This window comes from Pteronotus mesoamericanus, unplaced genomic scaffold (assembly GCF_021234165.1).
Source record: "Pteronotus mesoamericanus isolate MK-2021 breed Mesoamerican mustached bat unplaced genomic scaffold, CSHL_Meso_final scaffold_54, whole genome shotgun sequence".
NCBI lineage: Eukaryota > Metazoa > Chordata > Mammalia > Chiroptera > Mormoopidae > Pteronotus > Pteronotus mesoamericanus.
In genome coordinates this window covers 9037623-9061642 of record NW_026555321.1, presented here as the reverse complement: position 1 = coordinate 9061642, position 24020 = coordinate 9037623, and the positions used below count along the sequence as shown (strand labels likewise).

The 24020-nt window shown below is 37.8% G+C and overlaps 1 protein-coding gene across 1 annotated transcript in view; it reads left to right on the top strand.

Moving 5' to 3' along the window:
* The first annotated feature begins 1882 nt into the window (after positions 1-1882).
* Positions 1883-24020, top strand: part of CMC1 (C-X9-C motif containing 1) — a 62828-nt gene continuing 40690 nt past the window's right edge. Inside the window, exons 1-2 of the mRNA XM_054595069.1 lie at positions 1883-2044; positions 17681-17770. Coding sequence (XP_054451044.1) covers positions 2026-2044; positions 17681-17770 — 109 coding nt within the window. The 5' untranslated portion in view covers positions 1883-2025. The remainder of the gene's footprint in view (positions 2045-17680; positions 17771-24020) is intronic.

The window sequence follows — 24020 nt, the reverse complement described above, 5'->3', positions numbered from 1 at the left end:
ATGATCTAGTTTAGTATGAGAGAGGAGAGGGATACACTATTATATACCAGGCACTGAGGTGCAGCTTTTGCTAGTGCTTCTCATAGTATGATGTGGTTGGCAATTCATTTTTGGGGGATACACAAAACCCATTATTTTACAGATATTATTACTTAGGATAAGACTGAAATGGATAGTGCCTGTTTAAGTTTTTTTCAAAAGTGAGTTGATTTAAATAAAAAATATTAAATAATAATGGTTCAAGTGATACTTTGTGTGGCAAAAACTAGAGAAGTGGCCCTTCAATTACTAAAACACTGTTACTTGATATCACACTTACGTGTCACAACAACCTTGCAAATTAAAAACTGAAGTCCAGAGAAACATCAGAACTTAAGTCAGAAAGCTAATAGGTCGTGATGCAGGTTCAGGTGTTGGTACCTAGGTCTGTGAGTAGAGCTCTCCAAGTTTCCCCTTTACTATGATGCTCTTTTGCGTATAGGAAGATTTCTTGTAATTACTTCACTGTGCGTGTGACGTGTGTTTTCATACCCCACATCACCTCCTCAAAGAGATTTACTTTCTAAATTAAATCCTCCACCTCTAGAAAAATAAAAGGGGTACCAGAACGAAATTGATGTATTTCTAAGCACATTTATAAAACACAGGGAAAAGGATCCGATTTCCTGCCTGGCTGAATGAAACATTAATTCTTCACCTTGGCACCTCAACCTACAGCTGTAATAAGGACCGTTATGCCCAAATAGGCCCTTAAACGGAAGACCTGCTGAGCAGAGACCCACTTTCCCAGCCCTGCTCAACTGCGTCAGCTTTTCTGCCAACTGACCAGGCGGAAGCAGCAGCAGGGGAGGAGGGACTGCAGGTAGGTGGGGAGGGGATCATTTTGAAAGCCCTAAATCCCTTGCAGGGAAGAAGCAGCTGCTCCTTGTTTTTCTAACATCTGTCCCATCTGTCCCCGGCTGCACGCCACCCTTTGGAGGCTCGAGCTAGCTAAAGGTGGATGTGACAAGGAAGCATTTCTGAAGGCTGGTTGTGAGTGGAAATGGGCATAATTGTTACCAAAAAGTTTTTTTTTCTATTGAGAAGAGGGTAATTTGGTTCTAAAGTAGAATGGTTCGCACCTTCATTTTCTTCACAAAAGCTACAGCTTTATCAGGGTCTGGATTTATAACATCACCCAAATCGGACGATACGCCCGCCCCGAGGGTATTATTTCGCTAAGAGGTACCCCTAGCGCCCAATTTTAAATTTTAACCTCTAAAGTAGCCACAGGCTGCTGATTTGGGAAAGAAATAATGACACTGCACACATTATACCACTTTTATGGTATAATGAGCAGTGCCTATCTCGCGCGTGTGGCTTTTATCACATTTAACAGCGTGTTGCTTGTAGCTGACTCCCCTTCCAACGCGATGCTCCTCGAGAATGAAGGGACCTTATTTTTATTCTATTATTTTCCAGTCGTATTCAAAACCATGGCTGGAACCTGGCAGGCATGAAATAGATATTTATAAATGAATGAACGTTAGCGAAGAACAAATAAAGGAACAGGATGATTCGTTTGGTTCTCCCAAAGCGGGTGTGGAGGGTGGGGCTTGGATTCAGACCGAATCCCTAAGGGAGGCGCAATCCCAAAGGCCCACAGCTTCTTCTCGCGTCGCTAGAGACCCAAGCCAGCCCGCGGCCACACGGGCTCCGCCTAAAGCGAGGTAGCGCGGGTTTGAGACAGCTCCGCCCCCAAGATGCGCGAGCAGCCACGCCCCCTTTCCAACCATTTCCCACTGCGAAGTACATTCCACACGTCACAAGTGCAGGGCGGGGCCAGGAGGGCGCAGGCGCAATGGGCGGCGGAAGTAGCAACTAGGGAAAAGGGAAAGCAGTCAGCTGCGCTTTGAGAAGGGCACTGAACTCCTCCTCCTTCTCCGGGAAGATCTGGGCGGCAGCACGTGCTGCCTTGGCCAGGCTCCTCCCCTCCCCGCCCCCTGCCCGGGAGTGGCCAAGCGGCTGCCTTCTTCTGTGGCCGACATGGCGCTCGACCCGGCAGGTACGCGAGCGGGAAACGGGGGTTGCTGAAGAGTCTCGGCCCAGGTCTTTAACCGCGGGTCTGCGGGCTGGGGGCCGGCGTAGGAAAAAATGCCGAGCTCTGAGGTTACACCGCTTCCGCAGACGTCTCCTCCTGCCTATCATGCTGCTTAGAGTTTTTGGCCAGCCCCATTTTCTTCCCTCCCGCCACAGGTTATCGCCCCGTTTCTCGTGGTTAGGGTTAGGGTTGGGTTAAACGCATTGAGCTTCTTGTTTGAGCTGTAGTCCATTTGTGGCTTACAAATATTTTCCTCTTTAACGCGGCTGATTTCTTCGGCCTCATTCTCTTTTTTCGTTCTGATGGGGCACAGGCTCCTTTAAATATCTGTAGCCCAACGTAAAAACAGTAAAAAAGGTCCATCACTGTGGCAAGAGGCAGTTTCGTTGGAAAGGATCACCAAAGTAATCATCAATGTTGTTTTTAACTTAAGTGCTTCCACCCATTTCCATCTGCAACAGTAGTTTGAGTTCTCGAATTCCTTCCGTAAGGAAGCTCACCTGTGTTTGCTTTAGGCTATTTATGTAAGAGTATAGTTAGGAGAACGTCATTTTTGGAGGAAATGATACTTGGTCTTGTCCATTCCCTTTATTTTACGGATATAAAAACAAGGCATTGGGAGGATTCAATGGATTCAAAGTTTTGGAGATTCAGAAATGAAAAAAGTCACTCTGTTGGACCTCAAGGAGAAAGAAAAACGTGTGTAGATGACAAATAATACATTTATGGAACACTTTATTATCAAACTATGTATTCTCAATTATCCAGTAATAGCGTGGTATGGTAGATACTGTGATGTCCGTTTTACAGATTAGGAAACCGTTTAAAAGAATTTGAAGCATAGAAGAATTTACAGAACACAATGATCATACCAATATTGGGCCAGGTGTTTGGACCAGACTTTATGAAGTGGTTAAACAATTTATCTAGGCTTTGAAAGATAGAGTTTCTAGTGGTTGGAGTTGGTGACGAGATGGCAGAATGAGCAAATGTATAGGCAGGAAAGTGCACGGAGTGACATTAGGTTGCAGGGTGAAGCCCTTGATTTGGTTGGTGGGAGTAGGAGACATGTCAGTGAGGGATGGGTATGGGAAGTTCAGGGTGGAAAGCAGATTGAGGCCTATATAAACTCGAGTATTTCTGAGCTGGAAGTGACATTCATCGTAATCTCATACAAATGAGAAAAACTCAGGTTAAAGGCTTTCATGTGTCTTGATTCTTAAATTTAGACAAGGAAATTTAGGGAAAAAAAATCTTCATATTTGCTGTCTCCACTTTCTTACTGTCCAGAGCCTCTTACTCCAGTCTTGTGGCGTGCTCAAGGCCGCGCAGCTAATTAATTGCTGGAAGAGCCCTGTCTGGATAGAACTCAGGTAATATCTTTTTTTTTAGTCCAGTGCTGTAGGTGTAGACCCTGCCTTCACTTGAGTATTTGTTGATTAAACAATTACTTGCTGAGTGCCCATTATATGTCATGTATTGTTCTAGGCCCTAGGAAACTGGTATATAGAACAAGATCTCTGCTTGGAATAGAGCTTATATCCTGGTGGTAGAAGAAAGAAGACAACTCCACTCCCCCACCCTTAGACAGACACTTTTACATTGTTACAGACTGTGATTAACATTATGAAGAAGATAAGCAGTGTCCTGTGATAGGTGGCGAAGAGAGGACTACTTTAAGTAGTGCTCAATAAAGAGCTCTTTGAGGAAGTGTCAGGTGAATTGGAATCTGAAGGATAAGCAGTCTCGTGAAGAGGTAGGGAAAGAACACACCAGGCAGTCAATGTTGCAGATGCTTCAGATAGTTGACTGGAATGAGGGCCAGAATGCAGAGGAGATCCCAAGGAAAGGGGTTGGAAAAGTAGGTAGGAGCTAAGTGCTGCAGGGCCTTGAAGGCTATGATAAGAAAGCATTTGGAGACTTGGATGGAGGGCATAAGAAAATTTTAAAGTCACTATATAGCATAATATAATTTCTGTCTTTCCTGCCCGGGCTGCAGTGGCATGCATTGTAGGGGCGTCCTGAGGGAAGGAAGGCAAACGAAGAGATGGTGAAAAAGCCTGCTGCGCTGCTGCACTGACTACGGGCGGGGAGGGAAAGGAAGGCATTAAGGATAATTCCCCAGGGTTTTTACTTCAGCAGTTGGGTGGATGGTAATGGTCAAATCTAATGGCAAGATCATTGGAAACTTTAGACAGAAGTGGCAGTGGAAACAAGATTGGAATGGAAAGTAAGAAAGTGGAGGCAGCAAGAAGAAAGATTATAGAAAAAATTCTTTATTTGTTTGAATTCAAAAATACAAATGTATTGAAGCCTCCTCTTTAAAAAAAAACTTTTTGTTTGGTTTATAAGTTGAAGCATAGGTTCACATTTTGATACTTCTCTTGGTTTTTATAGTCCACGATGAATGGAATGTGCCCGTATTGAGTAGGTAGTTATGCTTAATGAAGTTTATATAGCAAAATTTGTTTTCCCATTGGTTTATATTACATTTTTTTGAGATTTCATATAAGTTTGATCTTCATTTGACATTAGCTTTTAAGTAACTGTAGGGTCCATTTTTTTTTCAAGAAACTCTGAACCCAACAATGAAATGTAGTTAAATAAAACTACTATATACATATAAAGTAGTTTTATGTAAACTATCTTCCTTTTTGTTAACGGAGAGGTGGTAATGGCACTCTTTGTAAGTTTGTCAGTTATAATTGTGTCCATTATTTTCTCTTACTATTTAATTGCAGAGAGGAAAAGCTGGAGAGAGTCTAAAACACTCAGGAAAAGTGGCTATGGAGAGACATTAGATTTTTAAAAAATACTAGTGCCTGGGTTGTACTCCCAAGTCTCTGACATTTTAAAATATTATATAGATGATGTAATATTCAGAGTAGTGGAGAAACACTGTTCTGAACTCTCCCAGCTTTATTGACTGGTCTTTCAGTTTTGTTTTGTTTTCTGATCTTCTTCCTATGTCTAGAAGAGATTCTCTACATCTTTAGCCGTAAATGGGACCTGCGATTTCATAGTAATAATCGAGAAATATATACTGTAGCTTATTCTTTAGTGGGACTTGAACATAGTGACTCTTACTCCAAGTTAGTAGTTTTCTTTAGCAATTTATAACCCTTTCTACACATATTGTATATTTAAAAAATCCAGTTAAATGTAGGTGATTGAAAATTTCAAAGGTGGTTTATTTTGAATGTATAACCCATGATCATCTCTAGAAACAATGTTAAAAGTGGTACTTGTTAAAGTAGAATTTTCATAAAGGTAAAACTATTAAGCAAAATTATTTACTGCTTATGTAAATATGTGTTGAAGATTTTCTTCAGCTTTTTAGAGAGGGAACCAGCAAAATGTAGAAAACAGTTCAAAAAACAATTGAGAAGCTAGGTAAATAGACAATTTTATAGATTACTGGCTTACATGAAAACTGGTTTATTTAAAACAGGATGATAAACTATAATCTCATGAGTCTGTCTTTTCCACTGGTCAGGAATTATTTCTATCTCTATTCAACAAGATTCTAAACTGCCCCTAAAAAGTTGTAAAACGGCCCAGTGCCATTCCTGAAAGAACACCCGCATAGGCCTTTGCTATTCCCAGATTCTAGATAAATTTCCGACATGATTATATACGCAGATGACAACTCTCAGGAATCTGGGCCTGATAATTTTGATTTTTGACTTTCTCTACTAACTAGAAGAGATTCCTTGTGCCTTTTACTTCCACCTTTCTTTCAGCAGGGTAGGAAGTTTCCCTTCCCCCTGTCAATTAATGCGGATTGTTTCCTACTTTTGTTAGTAGGGCAATGACAGCATGAAAAGTTTCCTTATATCAGTTGTGTGTGTGCGTGTGTGTGTGTCCCTGTTTGTGTGTCCATCCCTGTTCTTCCACTGGTGTGTAGTCCTAAAAATCGAATTAGGAAGTAGTGACGGGACAGCGATAGGGCTCAGGGCATGGAGAGTGGGATGAGTAGTTTATGACGTTGCGTTAGATGTTTAAGGTGTATGGGCCTTGGGAGGGTACCATTGTGGTAGCTCTTGGAGTCTTAGGGTTGCATGGGTTCTTTTTATGGTTCCAGTGTGGATAAAGGTAGATTAGGGGGACTAGTACTTAGATTTACTGGCACTTTTTAATTTTTGAATTAGACATGTAAACAGATTTGGGAAATTTTTCTGAGCATTAGGTGATTAATATGTAAAAGATGATGCCATTGATTAGAAAAATTTTGACACTATGATTACTTGTGTACTTCCATAGGATCCTCTCAGGCATAGACATACATTGTATTAGTAGAACTAAAAATCTGATTAACTTCTACACTTTGTAAACGCAGAGTGTATTTGCACTAGAAAATACATTGTTTCTTTTACTAGATTGACTCAACAACCCTCTAATGGGTGGGTTCCTGGAAGGTAGAAAAACATTGGCTTAAGCAAAAAATACAACAAAGTTGAGAGGGAAAAGGACTATGTGCTGCGGCATTGGAGAGTTTGAGTTGTCAGTTATGAAGTGTCCTGCAAACTGTTTCAAGGAGTTTGAATTTTATGCTTAGAACAATGGGAAGACATTGCAAGTTTTTAGGTGAGGGAGTGACATGCAGAATTTTCTTCATTTTGTGTGTATTCAACTTTTGATTAGATGGAGGTTATGCAACGTCAGCCAAATGCTGTGCAAGTGGTTATGTGTCTCTCCCAGGGCATCACATCTGAGGGCATGAGGCACATGATGCGCCTCTGTGTCATAGGCAGTGTGAATTTCGATTGTGCCATCAAGGTTTTGTTCAATTTTTTTGATATGTTTTTCCTCTGTCTCAATTAATAAGTGGTCTGTGGGCAGATCATTTAAGACCTTGCAAATGTTTGTTCCTCATCAAAAATTCCCCTTTGATTCATGCTGCATCCATTGATGGTTTTTGCCTTATTTAGTCTTTTCTGTGATGGTTGCAAAGTAATGATTTTCTACCTCCAGTATTTTCTGCTATTTATTTGGTAGTGACATTTTGCTGTTACCAAGAGATCACTGTATTTCTTGTTTTTTTTATGGACTTGTTCTTGGTATGGACTTATGAATTTTTATTTTATCAGTAGTTTATAATTTGTTGGTGTATATAATTATTTTGGTGCTCCCATTGTCCCAGATTTGGCCAGTCAGAGCTCCTACAGACTAGCTTCTGGGTCCTTGTGATGTGCCCCTATTATTATTATTATTATTATTATTATTATTATTATTTTTGAACATTTCTTGTTTTACCCTGGCCCATCCATAGAATTAGTCATTTCTCTAACAAGCCCTGGTTCCTTTTATTTGGACATGATATTAAAGAACAAGGTTTGAGCACCAGGTCTGGGAAGCACATGCACGTGATTTACTACTAATGGGGTGCTCTTAGGAAAGAAATCCTGTGGAATGAGGGGAACAGGAGAGGGAAGGGGAGGAAACTGAGCAAGATGATTTTAGGGAATGCCTGTATCAGCCTAAATAGCTTTGGTGCACAACAAAATACAAGGTTTGCCCTGCTTTGGAGGCAAGGGAGCAGGGTTTTGTGCCATCTGAGAGCCACTGCCCACTGGAGTTGGGAGAGGGGACAGCATCAGGAAAAACTACACAGTGGTACCGTGTCCACGGGCAGTCCTGAGAAGGGAGCAGGTATGGATACTTCTGCGTTCTCTCCCACAGGAGAGATACTAGCTGTACCCTAAAACTAACATATCTGAACCTATTAGGGACCTCAGTTTGGGTAGTAAGAGTTTGTACAGTGATAGGTCAGGTCTAGGAAGGGGTACTTGCACAAACATATACATACACACAGATGTGTGTACAACATCCAGATGTAAAGTATTGTGGGGTTGTGGTGAAACAATTTGAATATGAATAACATTGGCTTAAGGTGGTATACTTAACATACGCCAAACCGTGCTTTGTTATCTTGCCTCTAGGCAAATTGACATAACAATTTCTGCTTTGTGAAATTTTCCTTTTCTTCCCTATCCCCAAATCTGTCTAATTCTTGTTCATTTTTCATACCTCACTTTAAAAATCAGTTTCACAGGAAGCTTTTCCTTACTGTTACTCCCAATCTTTCAAAAAAAAATTTAAAAATATTTGGAATTAAAAAAGGAAACACCAAGGTATCAAATAACCTGGGTTATAGAGTTTCCTTCATTCTAGGTACAGAGTTTTTTGGCTTGAGAAATAAAATGAAACCTAGAGATGGGATGTGTCTATATCAAATAATTTGAGAGATGAAGAAAATCAGGATGTGAAAAAGGGAATATTCTACCTGTGTAGTAAACAAATATTTTTTGTATGATTTCACTTCTTTAACTCTGTTAGAAGCTAGGTGATTAGAAAGGAAAGCGCAGTGAGTTACACCTAGACAATGCGAGGTTGTCCCCCAAGCCCAGAGCGGAACTACCCTGTTATGTCATAGCATTGAGTTGAATTTGGGAGGTAGTAGGACTGCTTTCTGGTTTTAGACTTTGCCATTAACCTCATGCCCTTAGAGTATTCTAAAGGTGTGATCTGAAGTTTGAAGATGAGGGGCAGGGAGAGTAAGATATATCAGGTAACGGCTAAGGCGACTTCACTCTTTAAATTTTATGATTGTAAATACTTGGAATTGGTCTCAAGGGGTTCGTGACTCAGCACAGATTTCACTACAGGAAAAGGTAAATTCAAGTTTATGTTTCATTTACTGGATTATTACCGTTATTTTGGTAGAGAGGTGTTAATAGTATATCTGTAGAAATCTCTAGGTTTATAGATGTTAAATATGTGAGATATATTACCTTATCCCTGATACAAGTGGACCATACTAAACTGTGCCTAAATAAGAATGTTGATTCCCAAATTAACCTTCTCCACTATCCCCAATTATATTTTCACATTTTTAAGTAAAGAGACTGAAGGAAAAAAATTTAAGTATTTGTTGTTCCTCATTGTATTTTTCTAAAGAACTGTTACTGGGAGGTCTTTACAGATCAAAGGATTTGTTAACTGAGCAGGATTAAGTGAAATATATAATTTTAAATGTTTATGCTGCAGAAGAAGGAACCTTGCTTGTCTTGCTCATTATTGTATATACACTCCCTAGTATGGTGATTGGTACATAGTCGGTACCTAATAAATACTTGTTAACAGAATTAATATCTGTAATTATCAAATATTGAAACTTTAAAATATTTAATTTATTAAACAGTTTTATTGCATATTTGTCATATGCAAGAGGATAGTAATGGAGTAATAGAGATGAATCAGGCTTGATCTCTGACCTCATTAAACTTAAGTTTCAGGCAGTGGTTCCAAATCTAGCGTCATATTAGAATTATTTGGGGATCATTTAAAAATACCAATGCCTGACTTTACCCAGTATTTCTGATTTCACTGGTCTGTGGTAGGGTGCAGGTATCAGACTTTTATAAAGCCCCCTGAGTGGATGTTAGGTGCAGCCAGAATTGAGAACTTTTGGTACCAGAATCAGTTTTAGTCTACTCAGGCTGCCGTAAGAACATACCGTAGACTGAGTGGCTTAAATAACAAAAATTACTTTTTCAGATTTGAGGAGACTGGGAAGTCCAGCATCAATGTGCTGACCGATTTTGTTACTGGGTCTTCCCTTTATAAGGCCACCTATCAAATTAGGGCTCTATTTGTATGAACTCATTTAACCTTAACCTCATAAAAGCCCTATCTCCAAATATAGTCATATTGAGGTTTAGGGCTTCAACATGAATCTGGGGGTGGGGAGGACACAATTTAGTCCATAACAACCACTGATCTATCAGGAGAAGATTACACAGATAAAGTGATGTGAAACATTGTTAGTCCAAGTATAATTAGAGCCATAGTATTTCTGACCGCAAAATCTTGGGGTTAGAGGAAGAAGTCACTTTCAGGTGCTGGGGTGAGGGAGAACTTGGGATGGAACAGGTATGTTTGATGGTAGATTAAGTAAATTTTAGTAAGAAAATAAGAGGTAGAAGATAGGTGAAATCTTCCTTTTTTTCCAGAAGGCGAACCTGAATGTCAGCCAGGGTTAACCAAAATCAGTCTGGTGAAGGTGGTGGTAGATGCTCATCCTGGGAAATGCTACTCCCATGAAAAAGTTGTATTATGGAAAAAAAAGTTAAATTATGGAACTGGTTTTCATGTTAACTCAAACTGACTCTGAGGGCCATGCCAAGAAAGATACTGTGATTGATTGGAGCAAAGGTTAAATAACTTCTCATTGGAAAAGTACTTTCCCCACTCCATTATCAAAATAATACATGTTTCTTTGTATAAATTTAATGAAATATTGTAAGATGAAGAAGAGCCACCAGTAGAGGTGGGGTGACCAGAGGCATTGAAGAATTTTCATAGGCGTGAGAATAGTCTACCATGTTCTTCTACACGGACATAAGAGAAAAAATAATCAGGCTCTTATTGCCGAGAAGGCACAGGCATGCTGGCCTTTATTGCTTTCTCAGATATTTACTTCTGTCTCTCATAACACTGCTGATTTCGTCGTAGACATCAGTGGGAAACTCTGCTTATAGGAAAAGGTAGTCTCGAAGTTTTACCAAAGAAATAAATGTGAAACCTTTTTATTTAAGAAATCATGGTCTCAGTGGAGATTGCAGCACGTTTCTAAAATTGTCATGCCTTATTGCATAAGTTGATTTCCTGCTTTGGTATACTTTCAGATTTGTTGTATCTTTCTGGTCTCATCTTGGTTAAAGTGATGTGGGTGGAAGAGGAAGTTTTCATACCTAGCATTCTACAGAATCTGAGGTCCAAGAAATAGATGCTTTTGGGAAATGGGCACATTTAGAGTGAAGTATGTGTTTATTAACAGTGAAAGGTGATAGGACAAAGAAATTCAAATGAAGTTTATGACTATGGGACATAGATGGTGTCTGAGCCAAAAGCCAAGCCTTATTGACGTGCTTTTCATATTTTTAAGAGTTTGAACTTGTTAAAAAATTAGATTGTTGCTGATTGACTGACTCTAAGAAGGTATTTTTCAGCCAACTGAGAAAACACTCTTTTTGCTTTTTCTAAAAAAGTAATTTTCTCCATGGCATGAATCAGAGAATCAGAATTCCACTTCATTTTCTGATTTAAAAAAAGAGAGAGAGAGAACTATTGTGCAGTTGTGAATTTTCCTTTTTCAAAATGATGCTTCTGAAACAAACAGCAAGGGTGTCCAACCTTTTGGCGTCTCCAGGCCACACTGGAAGAAGAGTTGTCTTGGGCCACACATTAAAGTCACAAACACTAACGAAAACTGATGAGCAAAAATAAGGTTTTAAGTAAATTTACGATTTCGTGTTGGGCCGCATTCATAGCCATCGGGCTGCATGCGGCCCGTAGGCCGTGGGTTGGACACCCTGGGTTTCCACGCTTCGGTGTGGCTGGAAGCTCGCAGAAGCTTGTTTGCTGAAATCCCTGAAACAGGCCACCATCTAAGGTATGTAACAGTGTTGTGGAAGAAGACGCACGACCTATGTTCCATGATCTCGACATTACCATTTTATCAGAGCCTTGGGTTATTTCACCTCTATGAGCAGGTACTTCTTCATCTGCAAAAATGGAACCCGAGAGGGCTACCAGCAAGACTATAGGCCATCGTTGCCCTCATCTTGAGGTTTCATAAGCGGAGGCAGCTGAAATAGTGGGCGCGCGTGGTGTAATCTTTCCTACTACTGATTTTCTCTTTAATTTTTGTTAGTTCAAGTATGACTTAAAAGGAAGAAGGTAAAAGGAACACCGATCACTATCTTAATTTTCCCTTTCTAAGGATATCTGCCCACCCCACCTGCTTCCCCATATTACAGTATTATTATAGCAGGAAGATAGGAACAAGGTGGAAAGGACAGAGTCTGCTCAGAAGCATCCATGTCTTTGTCCTTTTGAAGGGGACTGGATCTGCTTAGCTTCCTAGTGTGGAGGTAGTGATTGCGCGTTCTGGCCTGCACTGTAAGTGATGCCATCTGCCTGGAGCCCTTCGTTTTGAGACTCTTGGTATGAAGTAAAGAAGAGGGAACTAAAGATCAAAACTGTTGTTAATGAAGAGACTTTAGATTTGCTACATAGTTTTCATGTCTTTCCTCCAGAGTAAACAGTAGCATGGAAATATCTTTAGGAGCAAGGAAACGATACTGGGAAGTTAAAATGTTAAAAAGCGGCAGTGTTTAAGTAAGAATCAAATTAGTTAAAGCAATTTTATTATTGAAAAGGCATGCCTTGCCCTTTAGGTGTTACTTCTTTCCAGTGAAAGGTTTTGTAATATTCTGATTTGCTTCACTGTTCTCTTTGTGGATTCATAGCAAGCACTGTTGTCAGTAGCCTTGTAATCTAGTGCTGCCATACTTGCAGGGACATATGAGCCCCAGAGCAAAATCTGAGCTAACAAGTTCACCCATTGGAAAAGGTGAAAATTGACTTTGAGGTGGTGATAGAATGTTGAGAAGTTAGAGCTTTGGAAATTTTTCCTGGTGGCATTATTCTGATTCTTGATCTCTGTATAAATTCATATGAGTATATAGTAGCAAACTCTCAAAATTTGATTTTCTTTTTTTGGTAGTCTCCTGTGCAAATGCATAACATGTATGCATCACAATGACAATGGCTAATTTTATGAATAAAAGTGCCCTATCTGTAATATTTATAGTGTTGAAGATAGTGCTGAGATATGTATAAAACCATAATTAATAGTTAATATGTAAAGGTTAGTATGCTACCAGATGAAAAAATTTTTTAGCAGGATTTATTTATATATTTTAAAGTCTGTCATTTCTAACAACACCCTAATCAAGACATCTGTCAGCCTGTACCTTTCTCAACTCCGTAGATAACCAGTGTTCTAATTTTTACCACCATAGATTAGTTCTGCGTATTCTTGGATCATGCAGTATGTAGTCTTATGTCTGGCTTCTTTTTCTCAACAACATTTTTGAGATTCACCCATATTGAGTGCAACAGTACCTAATTTTTTGGTATTGCTAAGTAGTACTCAATTGGGCATTTGGGATTTTTCTAATTTTTAAACAGACTTGTGCAACTTGTTTTCTGGACATATATTTTCATTTATCTTGCATAAATGAATACCTAGGAGTGGAAAATAGGTTGGGTGTATATTTAAGTTCGTAACTTAGCAAGCAGTTTTCCAAAGAGGTTTATCATTTCACACTCCCACCAGCAATATATGAAAGTTCCAGTTTCTCCACATTCTCCCTAACATTTTGTATTCTCAGGGTTTTTAATTTTAGTCATTCTGGTGGGTGTGAATGTTATCATGGGTTTCATTCGCATTTTCTTAATGACTGATGATTTTGAGCATATTTTCATGTATGTATTTACAGTTTGTCATCTTTTTGAAGTGTCCATTCAAGCCTTTTCTCCTGTTTTTGTTGGGTTGTTTGTATTTTTGTGGTTGATATACAGGAGTTCTTTATATACTCAATTCAAGCTCTTTGTCAGATATATGTATATATGTGTGTGTGTGTGTGTGTGTGTATGAATAGTGAACACTTCTGGTCTGTGGCTTGCCTTTTAATTTTGTTTAATGGTTTTGTTTAATGATCCATGGCATATTAATTTTTGTGGGTTCTATAAATTTGCGGGTCAGAGGGTTCAGATTGATTTTATTTTCATGTTCTTCCAGGTCCTTGTTGAAAATATTTTTATTTTTTTCATTGACTAATCTCGGTGCATTTGTCAAATTGGCTATATATGTGGAGAGTATTTCTGGACACTGTTTTGTTATTAATCTATTTGCTTTTCTTAATTGTGTCAATTTTCTACCATCGTGATTGCTGTAGCTTTGTAGTACAACTTTCCCATCAGGGAGTGCAAGTCATCCAAATTTGTTCTTCTATTTCAATGTTGTTTTGGGTACTTTAGGTCCTTTGCATTTCCTTATACATTTTAAAACTTCTTAAAAATTACAACTAAAGTTTGAAGTACTTTAAATGCATCAGGCTGCAATTTAGTGCATTTCCACATACCCGTCCTCCAGCTTTCCTTAATGATACCATCTTACCTAGTCATTGTACGTGTCTTCAGTGCGTGTAACGGTGCCTTTACGGGGCAAAAATTGATATTGGGGGAGAAAAATCTTACTATTTTAATGCATAAAGCACTGTTTTACATACCGTATATAAACATATACTGTGTATCTGTGATAGTAACGTATCATAGGGGGGCACTAGGAAATAATGTCTAAAAAGGCTCTGTTTATCAGTATAATACTGTTTACTCAGGTACGTGTCTTAGCCGAATTTCACCACTTCTTACATGTACTTTTGTGTGTGTGTAGTTATATGACATTGTATTGCATGTGAAGATTCGAGTAATCATGATCACCGTCAGCACACAGAACTGTTATATCAGCAAAAAGGAAACCAGTGATTTGTTTTCCATCACCAATTTTGTCTTTTTGAGACTCTCCTGTAAGTGGAATCATTGAATAAGTAACCCTTTGAGATTATCTTCTTTTCATTTAGCGTAATGCCCTGGAGGTCCACCTAAATTGCCGCTGTTATGTATCAGTAGTTCATCCTGCTCTGTTTTTGAGTAGTATTTCATTTTCTGAATGAACCATTGTTTATCCAGTCAGCAGGTGAGGGACTTTTGGATTCTTTCCATATTTTGGCTGTAACAGATAAACCTGCAATGAACATTTGTGTACTGTCTGTGTGAACTTAAGTTTTCATTTCTCTAGGATAAATTCTGAGGGGTGTGTTTTCTGGGCCATATCGTAAGTCATGTGGTAAATTCTTTCACATTTATTAAGATTTGTTTCATAGTCCAGCCTATGGTTTATCTTGATAAATATTCAGCTATTATTGAGCAGAGTATTTATAAATGTTAGGTCGAGTTCATTGATGATGATGTTCAAGTATTTTACAGTTTCAATATGCAAATTTAAATGTCTGTTTTTCTAATCTGCTTTATATATTTCACATTTGGACATCATGGATTCATTTTTATTTTATCAGAATATATTCTCTATTTTTGTGGCAGATTTTTAAAAAAATGTTTTATTTATTTATCTTTAGAGAGAGGGGAAGGAAGGGAGAAGAAGAGGGCGAGGAACATCAATGTGTGAGAGATAATCAATCAGTTGCCTCCCACACCCCCCCAACTGGGAACCTGCCCACAACCCAGGTGCATACCCTGACTGGCAGTTGAACTGGCAGCATTTTGATTTGCAGGCTGGCACTCAATCCACTGAGCCACACCATCCAGGGCCTTGTGGCAGGTTTTATTTTACAAAATTCACAGCATTATCTTCCATTCCTCTTGCTTTTCTGTAACGTGGTCTTGCCACCATAAATGGAGTCTTATTTCCCCTCCACTTGAGTATAGGCTGCCCTCAGTGATTTGATATCATTACAGTGTAGCTTGAATGATGCTGCATGGCTTCATGATGGGGTCAGAAAAGGCCAAACTGCTTTCACTTGGTTATCTTGGAAGGCTTGTTCTCCCCCCATTTCTTCTCAGGTCTCCCCTTCTCATGACCTACCCGCTCTGCTGTGAGAAGCCAAACCAAATGAAGGGGCCATGCATAGGTGCTCTGGTTTACAGTCCACACTGAGCCAATCCTTTGGCCATTCTAGCTCAGATGTCAGATACCTAAGTGAAGAAGTCACCTTGGAAGTAAATCCTTCAGCCCCAGCTTTTGCAGCTGTTGAAATCGACAGCTGTCATTTGAGTCTACTTGAATGAGGCCTGAGGCACTGTGGGCAAAGAAGTGTCAATTCTGCTTTGCCTTTCTGAATTCCTGACCTGTAGACCTCCTATACCAGCTTGTTTCACATCTCTGAGTGTGATCAGTGGCTTGTCACACAGCAGGAGGGATAAATTCTTTTTCATTAGAGTTTGAAAGAGGTAAACTTTTCAAACCATACTTATCTGAAAACTTTAACTTCACCCTTAATTGGCTCTAGAATTCTTGGATATAAAGTGATTCTCTCTCAGAACTTTGAAGTTACTTCTCCATTGTCTTGTGGCATCCATGTCCTGCCAGTGAAACACGATGTAATCTGATTCTCATTCCTTTGCATAGGTTATGTTTTTTCCCTTTTGCAACTTCTGGGATTTTTGAGTTTCAGACATTTCATCTAAGTGCATGTGGGTAATTTATGGTCCATTTCTGCCCCAGAACTCATGTCTTTTTATTTGCTTCAGTATGTTTATTATACTAATTTTAAAATAGTGTTTTCCTTATTCTTTAAACTCTCTTAGGAGTTGGTTACTTGTTGATTAATTACAGTTAGTTTCTCTCTTACACTGTTGTCCTTAATCAAATTAAGGTGATTCTTGGCTGTTTTGGTGTTGTCGCCTTTGTTTGCTTTTTGAGATGCTTTGTTATTCTCTCTGCAAATACTGTAACAGTCCATAGCTCCCTGTATCCAGAAGTTGTTGGGAATCACATAGTACTAGGAAAAGTTTAGGGGTTCCTAGTCTTTCTAGGTGTTACTAGATACTGGGAAACTTCCTGATTGGCTTTTGGGAATAATTACCCACTATTTACTTCTTTTACCCATGGTCTAAAGGCAACAGAAGTGACTCACTTGGCTCCTACTCAGGTATTTCAACCAATGTTTTTGTTTCCTCAAGGGACGTCTTTTGCTCCCCATTTTTGCTGTTTCAGAGTGTGAAGCAATACCCACCTTTTTTTTTAATACTCACCTGAGGATATGTTTATTGATTTTTAGGGAGAGAGGGAGCAAGGAGAGGGGTCGCTGGGGGAGGGGAAACGTCATTGAGAGAGAAACATCGATTGGTTGTCTCCCATACATGCCCTGACCGGATGTCGAACCCACAGCCTTTTGGTGTACGGGATACACTCCAGCCAACTGAGCAACCTGGCCAGGGCAACACCCACTTTTAGTATCAGTTTTTCTCCTGGGGGAAAAGTCTGTGGTGAAATGCCTCCTGGAATCTCATCTGCCTTTTGTCTTCTTGAGTTCAGGTCCCTGAGGACACATACTCTTTGTTTTTCAGGACTCTAGGAATTTAAGGAGCTTGTGGGACTCTGCAGCAGGTGCTCAGTCTGCCACTTTAGTCTAATTGTAGTAGTTGTGTTTAAAATGCAAAGCAATCTCACAGGCTTTGTTTTTATATGCACACATCGTTCCACTTCTGCCATTTTTGGCTTTCTTGGGCTACTGTTAATACTAAATAAATTATTTGTGTGTCTCTTAACCTTGGGTCTCAATATCAATAAAAGTCACATATCCTTGAATCTTAGTATCAGTAAAACTCTTCTTGTGGGTTATGTTAATAGGAAAAATTATAATTTATAGTTGGTGACTTAATTTTGACCAGATTACATGGAATATGCTATATAAAAGTGCAGCGATATAGTTTGCAGAAATTTTTAGATGTTGCCTATGTCACATTTTTTTCTGTTGTATGTAAAAATTGGAATAATTTTCAGTGATTTTCAGTGATAATCACAATTTTTGAGGTTATAAAACAGTCAGTTTTTAATATATTTGCACAGGCTTTAAGTAAATCAGAGTTTTTATTTTTCCCCTAAACAGGTGATTTACTTGAGACTTTACTATCTTAAAGAAATATCTTTTTTTCTCTTTTTTTCAGAGCAGCATCTCAGACATGTTGAAAAAGATGTTTTGATCCCTAAAATAATGAGGGAAAAGGCCCGAGAGAGATGTTCTGAACAAGTTGAAGGTAAGATTCAAATATTCATATAAAGATCAAATACATTTTTTATAATATGTGAATTTAATCCTTAGCCTTAGAGTCAAGTAGTGAATGAATTAATATGTATGAATTGCTTCTCACCCTTTCACTGAGATACCAGGGTTTCAGCTTTCAGAACTTCCAGGCGGTGTTCAATTCATTTACAATTTAAAAATATTCTCTCAAATTATTAGTAAAAAACACTCCCCTCTCGCCCCAAGAAGTATAGTTACATATAAAGAAAAACTTAGTATGAGTCTTTTGGAGAAACAAGTCACTCCGGTGGTTTGATAGAGAAAGAAGAAACATAAAATGTAACATGTAACTGTCTTTCATCTATCAACATATTTTTATAGGTACAATGTATATTCTAAGATGATTTTTCTTTGGTGTCATTGTGTATTACTGAATTGTTAATGGAATCCCAATAGTACTTACGATGAGACTTTTGTAGCACCCACATATGCCTATTTATTTTGGAGAATGTTTTAAACTTTTATAGAATACTGCTGTATTCTGTAAATCTAGAGATGTATTGTTGATTAATATGTAAACATAATGAAAAATGTAAGCAAAGCAGTGGAGGGTACAAAGTGAGGCTACCAATAATGAGTAATCAGAAAAACAGATGCAAGTATTACTGTAGAAATGCCTTTTGAAAACAAGCTTCCTCTGCTCTGGCTGGTGTGGCTCAGTTGGTTGGGTGTTGTCCCACAAAGCGAAAGGTTTGATTCCCAGTCATGGCACGTTCCTGGGTTGCAGGTTTGGTCTTTGGTCTGGGAACTTGTAAAAGGCAATCCATTAGTGTTCCTCTCTCACATCAGTGTTTCTCACCCTGTCTTTCTCCCTTCCCCGTCTCTAAAAATAAATAAATAAAATCTTTATTTTAAAAAAGCTATCTCTTAGAATGGACATCTAAAAAAAATAGTAGTAAAATATCACTGACGTAGACTGTTTTCCTGGCTTCCTTCCTCTACTTTCCCCTGTGGTCTCCTTCATTCAGGCACCACAGTGGTTTTAGTGTGGGTGATGGCTGCACCTTCAGCAAGATTCTCTGCAGGAGAGCCAGGCTGTTGTGTAGTTTTGTGACTTTGGATGCTAGGAACATTTCTGCCCTTCGGATGGTGTCTCCTTGGAGAATTACCTTGTTATTATTAATGGACAGAGGCAGTAAAAGAGAAGTAGTCCCTCAGAACTGACATCATGTGATGGTCTTTTCTGTTTCTTAAATTATATGACTTACTAGGATATACCAGTTTTAAATCCATTTATAAGTTTATTACTTAGATTGAAATGAAATTCATCCATAAATAAATTTATTAATAAATTACCAATAATTTATTAGTATCATACCATGGTATTACTGCTTTCACTATGAATTAGTTGTTTATTCAGGGCGCTTTCTTTCCACCCCCACCCCCAAGGTGTTAGGAAGAATGAACCCATTGGCAGCTGCAGGCAGGGTTCAGCGCACACCTGGCACTGGCAGGTGTCATGCTGATAGTCTCAAGAGATAATCCTCTACTTGCCTCATAGAACTTTAAAAAAAAACAAACATATACATATATATATATGTATGTATATTCTGATTAGGGTCAGGGAGGATAACACTTAAAAATGGATAATAAAGTTACAGGGTTAGGAATACCTTTTCATTACCGGGAAAATTTACTTTAATAAGGAAATAGTCTAAAATTATAAATATAAGTTGTATTTATGCAGTTTTATAACACATTATTCTGATACCTAGAATGAAGGAAAGCTAGCTAACTCAATTATAAATTGAGTTTTTACTCACATGACTCAGATGAAAATACAGAACGATTGTATGGCTTTGGGTTTCAGAGGTGTCTTTTACTCTTAGATGATGAAACTTTGTTTTTGATTTTTGAAATGTAAGAAACACAGTATATATTTAAAATTTTATTTGTGTTCCACAGCTGCAGTTTTGTAACGGTGCAGAAAAAAATGTTTAATTTTTGCTTTTTTATCAAAAGTTAAGTTGTGTAGGCTGTTGATGTGGTTACGTTTCTGTTTAATGAATATACTTAAAATCTTCTGAAGACTGAAAGCATCTTAAAATTTGGGTTATTTCAACTTATTTGTAAGTTTTAGAACATATTAATGCTAATTGATTTTTGAACATTTGAATTTTTGTAGATAATCATATCTTGATTTTTTTTAGGTCATATCGTCCAAAACAGCGTTTTAGAATCTAAAATTGATTATTTTATAAATGAATAATCTCTAGTATTCTCCCTGTTTAACCATGTGAATTAGGAAAGAACATACGCTGGTATTGCTCCAGTGGCAGAACAACAGCTACACTTCAACTGAACAATAAAATGTAAATTAGAATGAGGATACTTCCTTCGTAGTTTATTTACTGTTTATCACCTTTGCTTTAATAAATAATTGTGGGGTTTTATATAAAAGCATTATGCATTGTATAGTACTTGGGTAAAGATATAGGAATTTTAATAAGTGATCTGACTTTCTGCTAAATACCTGAAACATGATTATGTAGGAAAGCTTTTCTGTTTGATTTTTTTTTTTCATGTCATTTCAACCCAGTTGATCATAAGAATTGGGTCAGACTGCCAGCAACTTAGGTTTGTGAAGGGAATGGAACAGCTTTTCCAGGGACAAAGAGAAATGAAATCACTTTCAGTGAAAGCAAGATGCCTCATTATAGTCACCAACAGCAGTTATTGACAGCTACACTTCCTATTAACAAGGAACATTTAACTAAGAGTTTGGCTGTTGGATCTTTGGACTTGATCTAATTTGCTAGCATTAATTAGTTTCTTTTGAGCACAGACACTTGGTGCTCACAGCTATAGATTTGGAGGGCTAATTAGGATAGAAAATTGAACAGAATGGGGTAAGGCATTAACCTTCAACCATTACCAGCTGGGACACTGATAAAGACCACAGAGTCCAAATGCTCCCTATTGATGTGAAGAGTACCCTAATGAATATCAATTTCAGCCAGGTTGCTATATTCTTACTAGTTCTCTCTTCATTATAAATTTTAACCAGCTTCCATGATACCTTCATTATCTATATATACACTGTTGGCACTATTGGTTTTTATTATATACTGATTTAGTCTGAGTTGCACATTTCACTTTATGTTTTAAACATAATTAAAATTTTTCTGAGGTAGCAGATAATACTTAGAATGTTATATACCCCAACAGTAAAATCTAACCTTTATCCACAATGGCATGATTCTAATTCTACAATCAATTTTTATAATCACAGTAATGTCATCATTTCAATACAATGAAAATTATAACCAGAATCAAGAAAATATTAGCTTTTATATGACAGTTAAGCAGTTTTTATTAAACTGGCATCCCCTTAAAAATTTTTGCCTTTATAGAATACCTACAGTTTTTTGTTTTGTTTCTTTTTAAGGAGAAAAATAGTGGTCATCACTTTTACTTTTGGGACTTAACTGTGATTTGAGGAGTAAAGATGACTTGATCTAGGGGTTCCATACAGAATTGAGAAGCCTGATCTTCCTAGTGTATAAACTTTGACAAGCTTATAAACTCTGTTAAAAAGTACACATTGAAAGAAAAGCTATTGAACAATTGATTTACATAGAAAATTCAACTGCATAATATTCTTCTGTTGCCAAGGAGATTACTGGCAGTGAATAGAGACACTAAAATAAATGACCAAAGTGTACTGGTAGGCATTAACTCAATGAACACTGAGCAGAATGAAGTTGAAGGAAAATTCTAGAATGTCCAATCTCCCTTCCATTTTTCTCCCGTTTTTAAAAGCCAAACTAGAAACCTCATTCCAACAAGCATGATAGTGGAATCACTGCTTGTCCTTGGATCTGGGAATTATCAAGTTGTGGCGTTTTAAGAACGTGGTCAATGACCCTCTGGGGGTTACTTTCCACTCAGTGGGTTTTCCCGTGTGCTTGACTCACACTGCTAACTTAAGGATTTGTATTTTCTGTGTTAGTAATATTTTAAAAATATTTTTTTGTCACATCTATTAGGAAAGTATGCATTCTAGTATTACACATTTCTCTTCTGGAAATAGAGCCTCCACAAGAGTCGCTGAATTTCTGTGTTTTGTAAAAATTCCTCATTATATTTGCTTTTTTGAATTGCATAGTTGGCATTTGATACGAAGTCTCTTTGCTGAATAATGAAGCTTGCTTTAAAAATAATAAGAGCCTTTTTTCTCTTTTGTGATAATCAAAATCAAAAAAGCACTTTGCCTTCAGGGAAGGTCTGGAACTTTCTTATAACCTAGCTATTTTTTTCTTAGTTACTGAGTGCTGCTTCTTTTATGTCATTTTTTTTTCTGTTGCAGCACTTTTGATCTTTTGACCAGTAGGTGGGGTTTGGTCCTAAAGGAATTATATAAGATATAAGGAAACATGGATTGTTTGTTTCTTTGAAATATCAAAGAGCTAGAGATAAATAACAGAGAAGCTTGATAAAATGCCTGCCCTCTTCTATCTGTCGGATACCACAGAAGTATATTATATTTTGCTAAATTCCAAAGATATATGAATAGACAAAAAAGAAAAAACAGATTTAGAGTGCTTAGGATAGTCTTTCAGAGGTTTACAGGCGGAAAACTATCAAAAAATCATTAAAACAAATTGGAGACTGTAAATGATCATAGGAATCAATCTTCTCTCTGTATTAGTTGAACCTGCCAAAAAATTTCATGTGTTGTTTGAATTGTGCCATTACCACATATATTTTTGCCATTTAATCAGTTCACGAATGTTAATTAACACTGAAGTAGAGATGTAACATATCTTTAGACTGCCCGGATGTATTAGGAGGATAATATATAAAATCACTAAATATGATATCTGTTAAACATATTATGTATGTACTCTCAGAACTATAAAGAGATACGAGGCATAGTTCATCCCCTGTGGAGCTGTGTCAGGGTGCCCCGTACCAGCTCTGAGTTAGGTGGTTATTTAGGAGGACTCATAAGACTCAGCACATAGTCAGAGTTGTAGCTATGATTTATTCCACTGAAAGGATACAGGCAAAACCAGCAAAGGGAGAAGGCACATGAGTTGAAGTCCAGAGGAAACCAGGCGCAGGCTTCCAAGAGTCCTCTCCCAGTAGAGTCATTCAGTATGTGCTTAATTCTTCCAGCAATGAGTTTTGACAAGATGTGTGAAATGTTGTCCACCAGGGAAACTTGTTAGACTCAGTCCTCAGTGTTTTTCCTGGGAGCTGGTCACATAGGCAGCCTCTGCCTAGCATGTACCAAAATGTCAGACTCCTGGAAGGAAAGCAGGTGTTCAGCATAAACCATATGGTTTGCATAAACAGTTTAGGCACAGTGAATCACTTCTCTCAAGTAGGGAATGATGGGAACACTCCCCAGATTCAAGTTCTCAGATGCCAGCACAGGGCCAGCCTTGCAAGCAGCTGTTTGTCGCAACAGCAGTGTCAGGCCTGCCATGTGAACTCTTTTCTGCAAATGTTCATAATAAAAGTTAGTAAAAGTAAATTAACAATAAGTATTTGTGTGTGCCTATCGGGCCTGATGTCATGCTCTTGGCATCATGAGTAATAGACCTATATCAATCACAAATGCAGCTGAATTGTTTTTAAAACAACTGAACAAAGTTTATATTGGTCATTACTCATTGATTTTATAGTTCTCATATACATTTAATGCATACCTCTATTGCGCTAAATGGCTTGTTATGATTGTTTTGTTTCTGAACAAGGCAATTTTGTAATAAATTGTCTATAATTGGACATAAATAATCTTGAATAAAATGGCTAGTTGTTTTCTCACAGAGAAAAGTACAGTATGTTTTAGTTTGGAAGTAAGTGAAATTTTAAATGCTAATTAAGTCTTTTAAATGACTAAATCAACATGGAATTTTGTTTGGACAAATGAATTTAAGATTTTAAGCAGCTTATGCAACTCATCTTGGAAGGTTATGAGTGTGAAAAGTCTATATTTGAACACAAAAGCAAAGAATTACATGGCTTGAAAGTTAGAAATAGTGCTAAAATGAATAAACATTATTCATATAAAATGAGTTATAACTGTTCTGCTTGTACATCATTAATAAGTTTTCATTATTTTCCTAGTTTTCATAGACATTAACTTTCAATTATTTTGGTGTAGTGGACTTATTCATCTTATGAGAAATTAATCTAATGTTAGTCTTTAAATAGTACCATGTGCTTGTATATAAAATCTGAGTATAAAATCA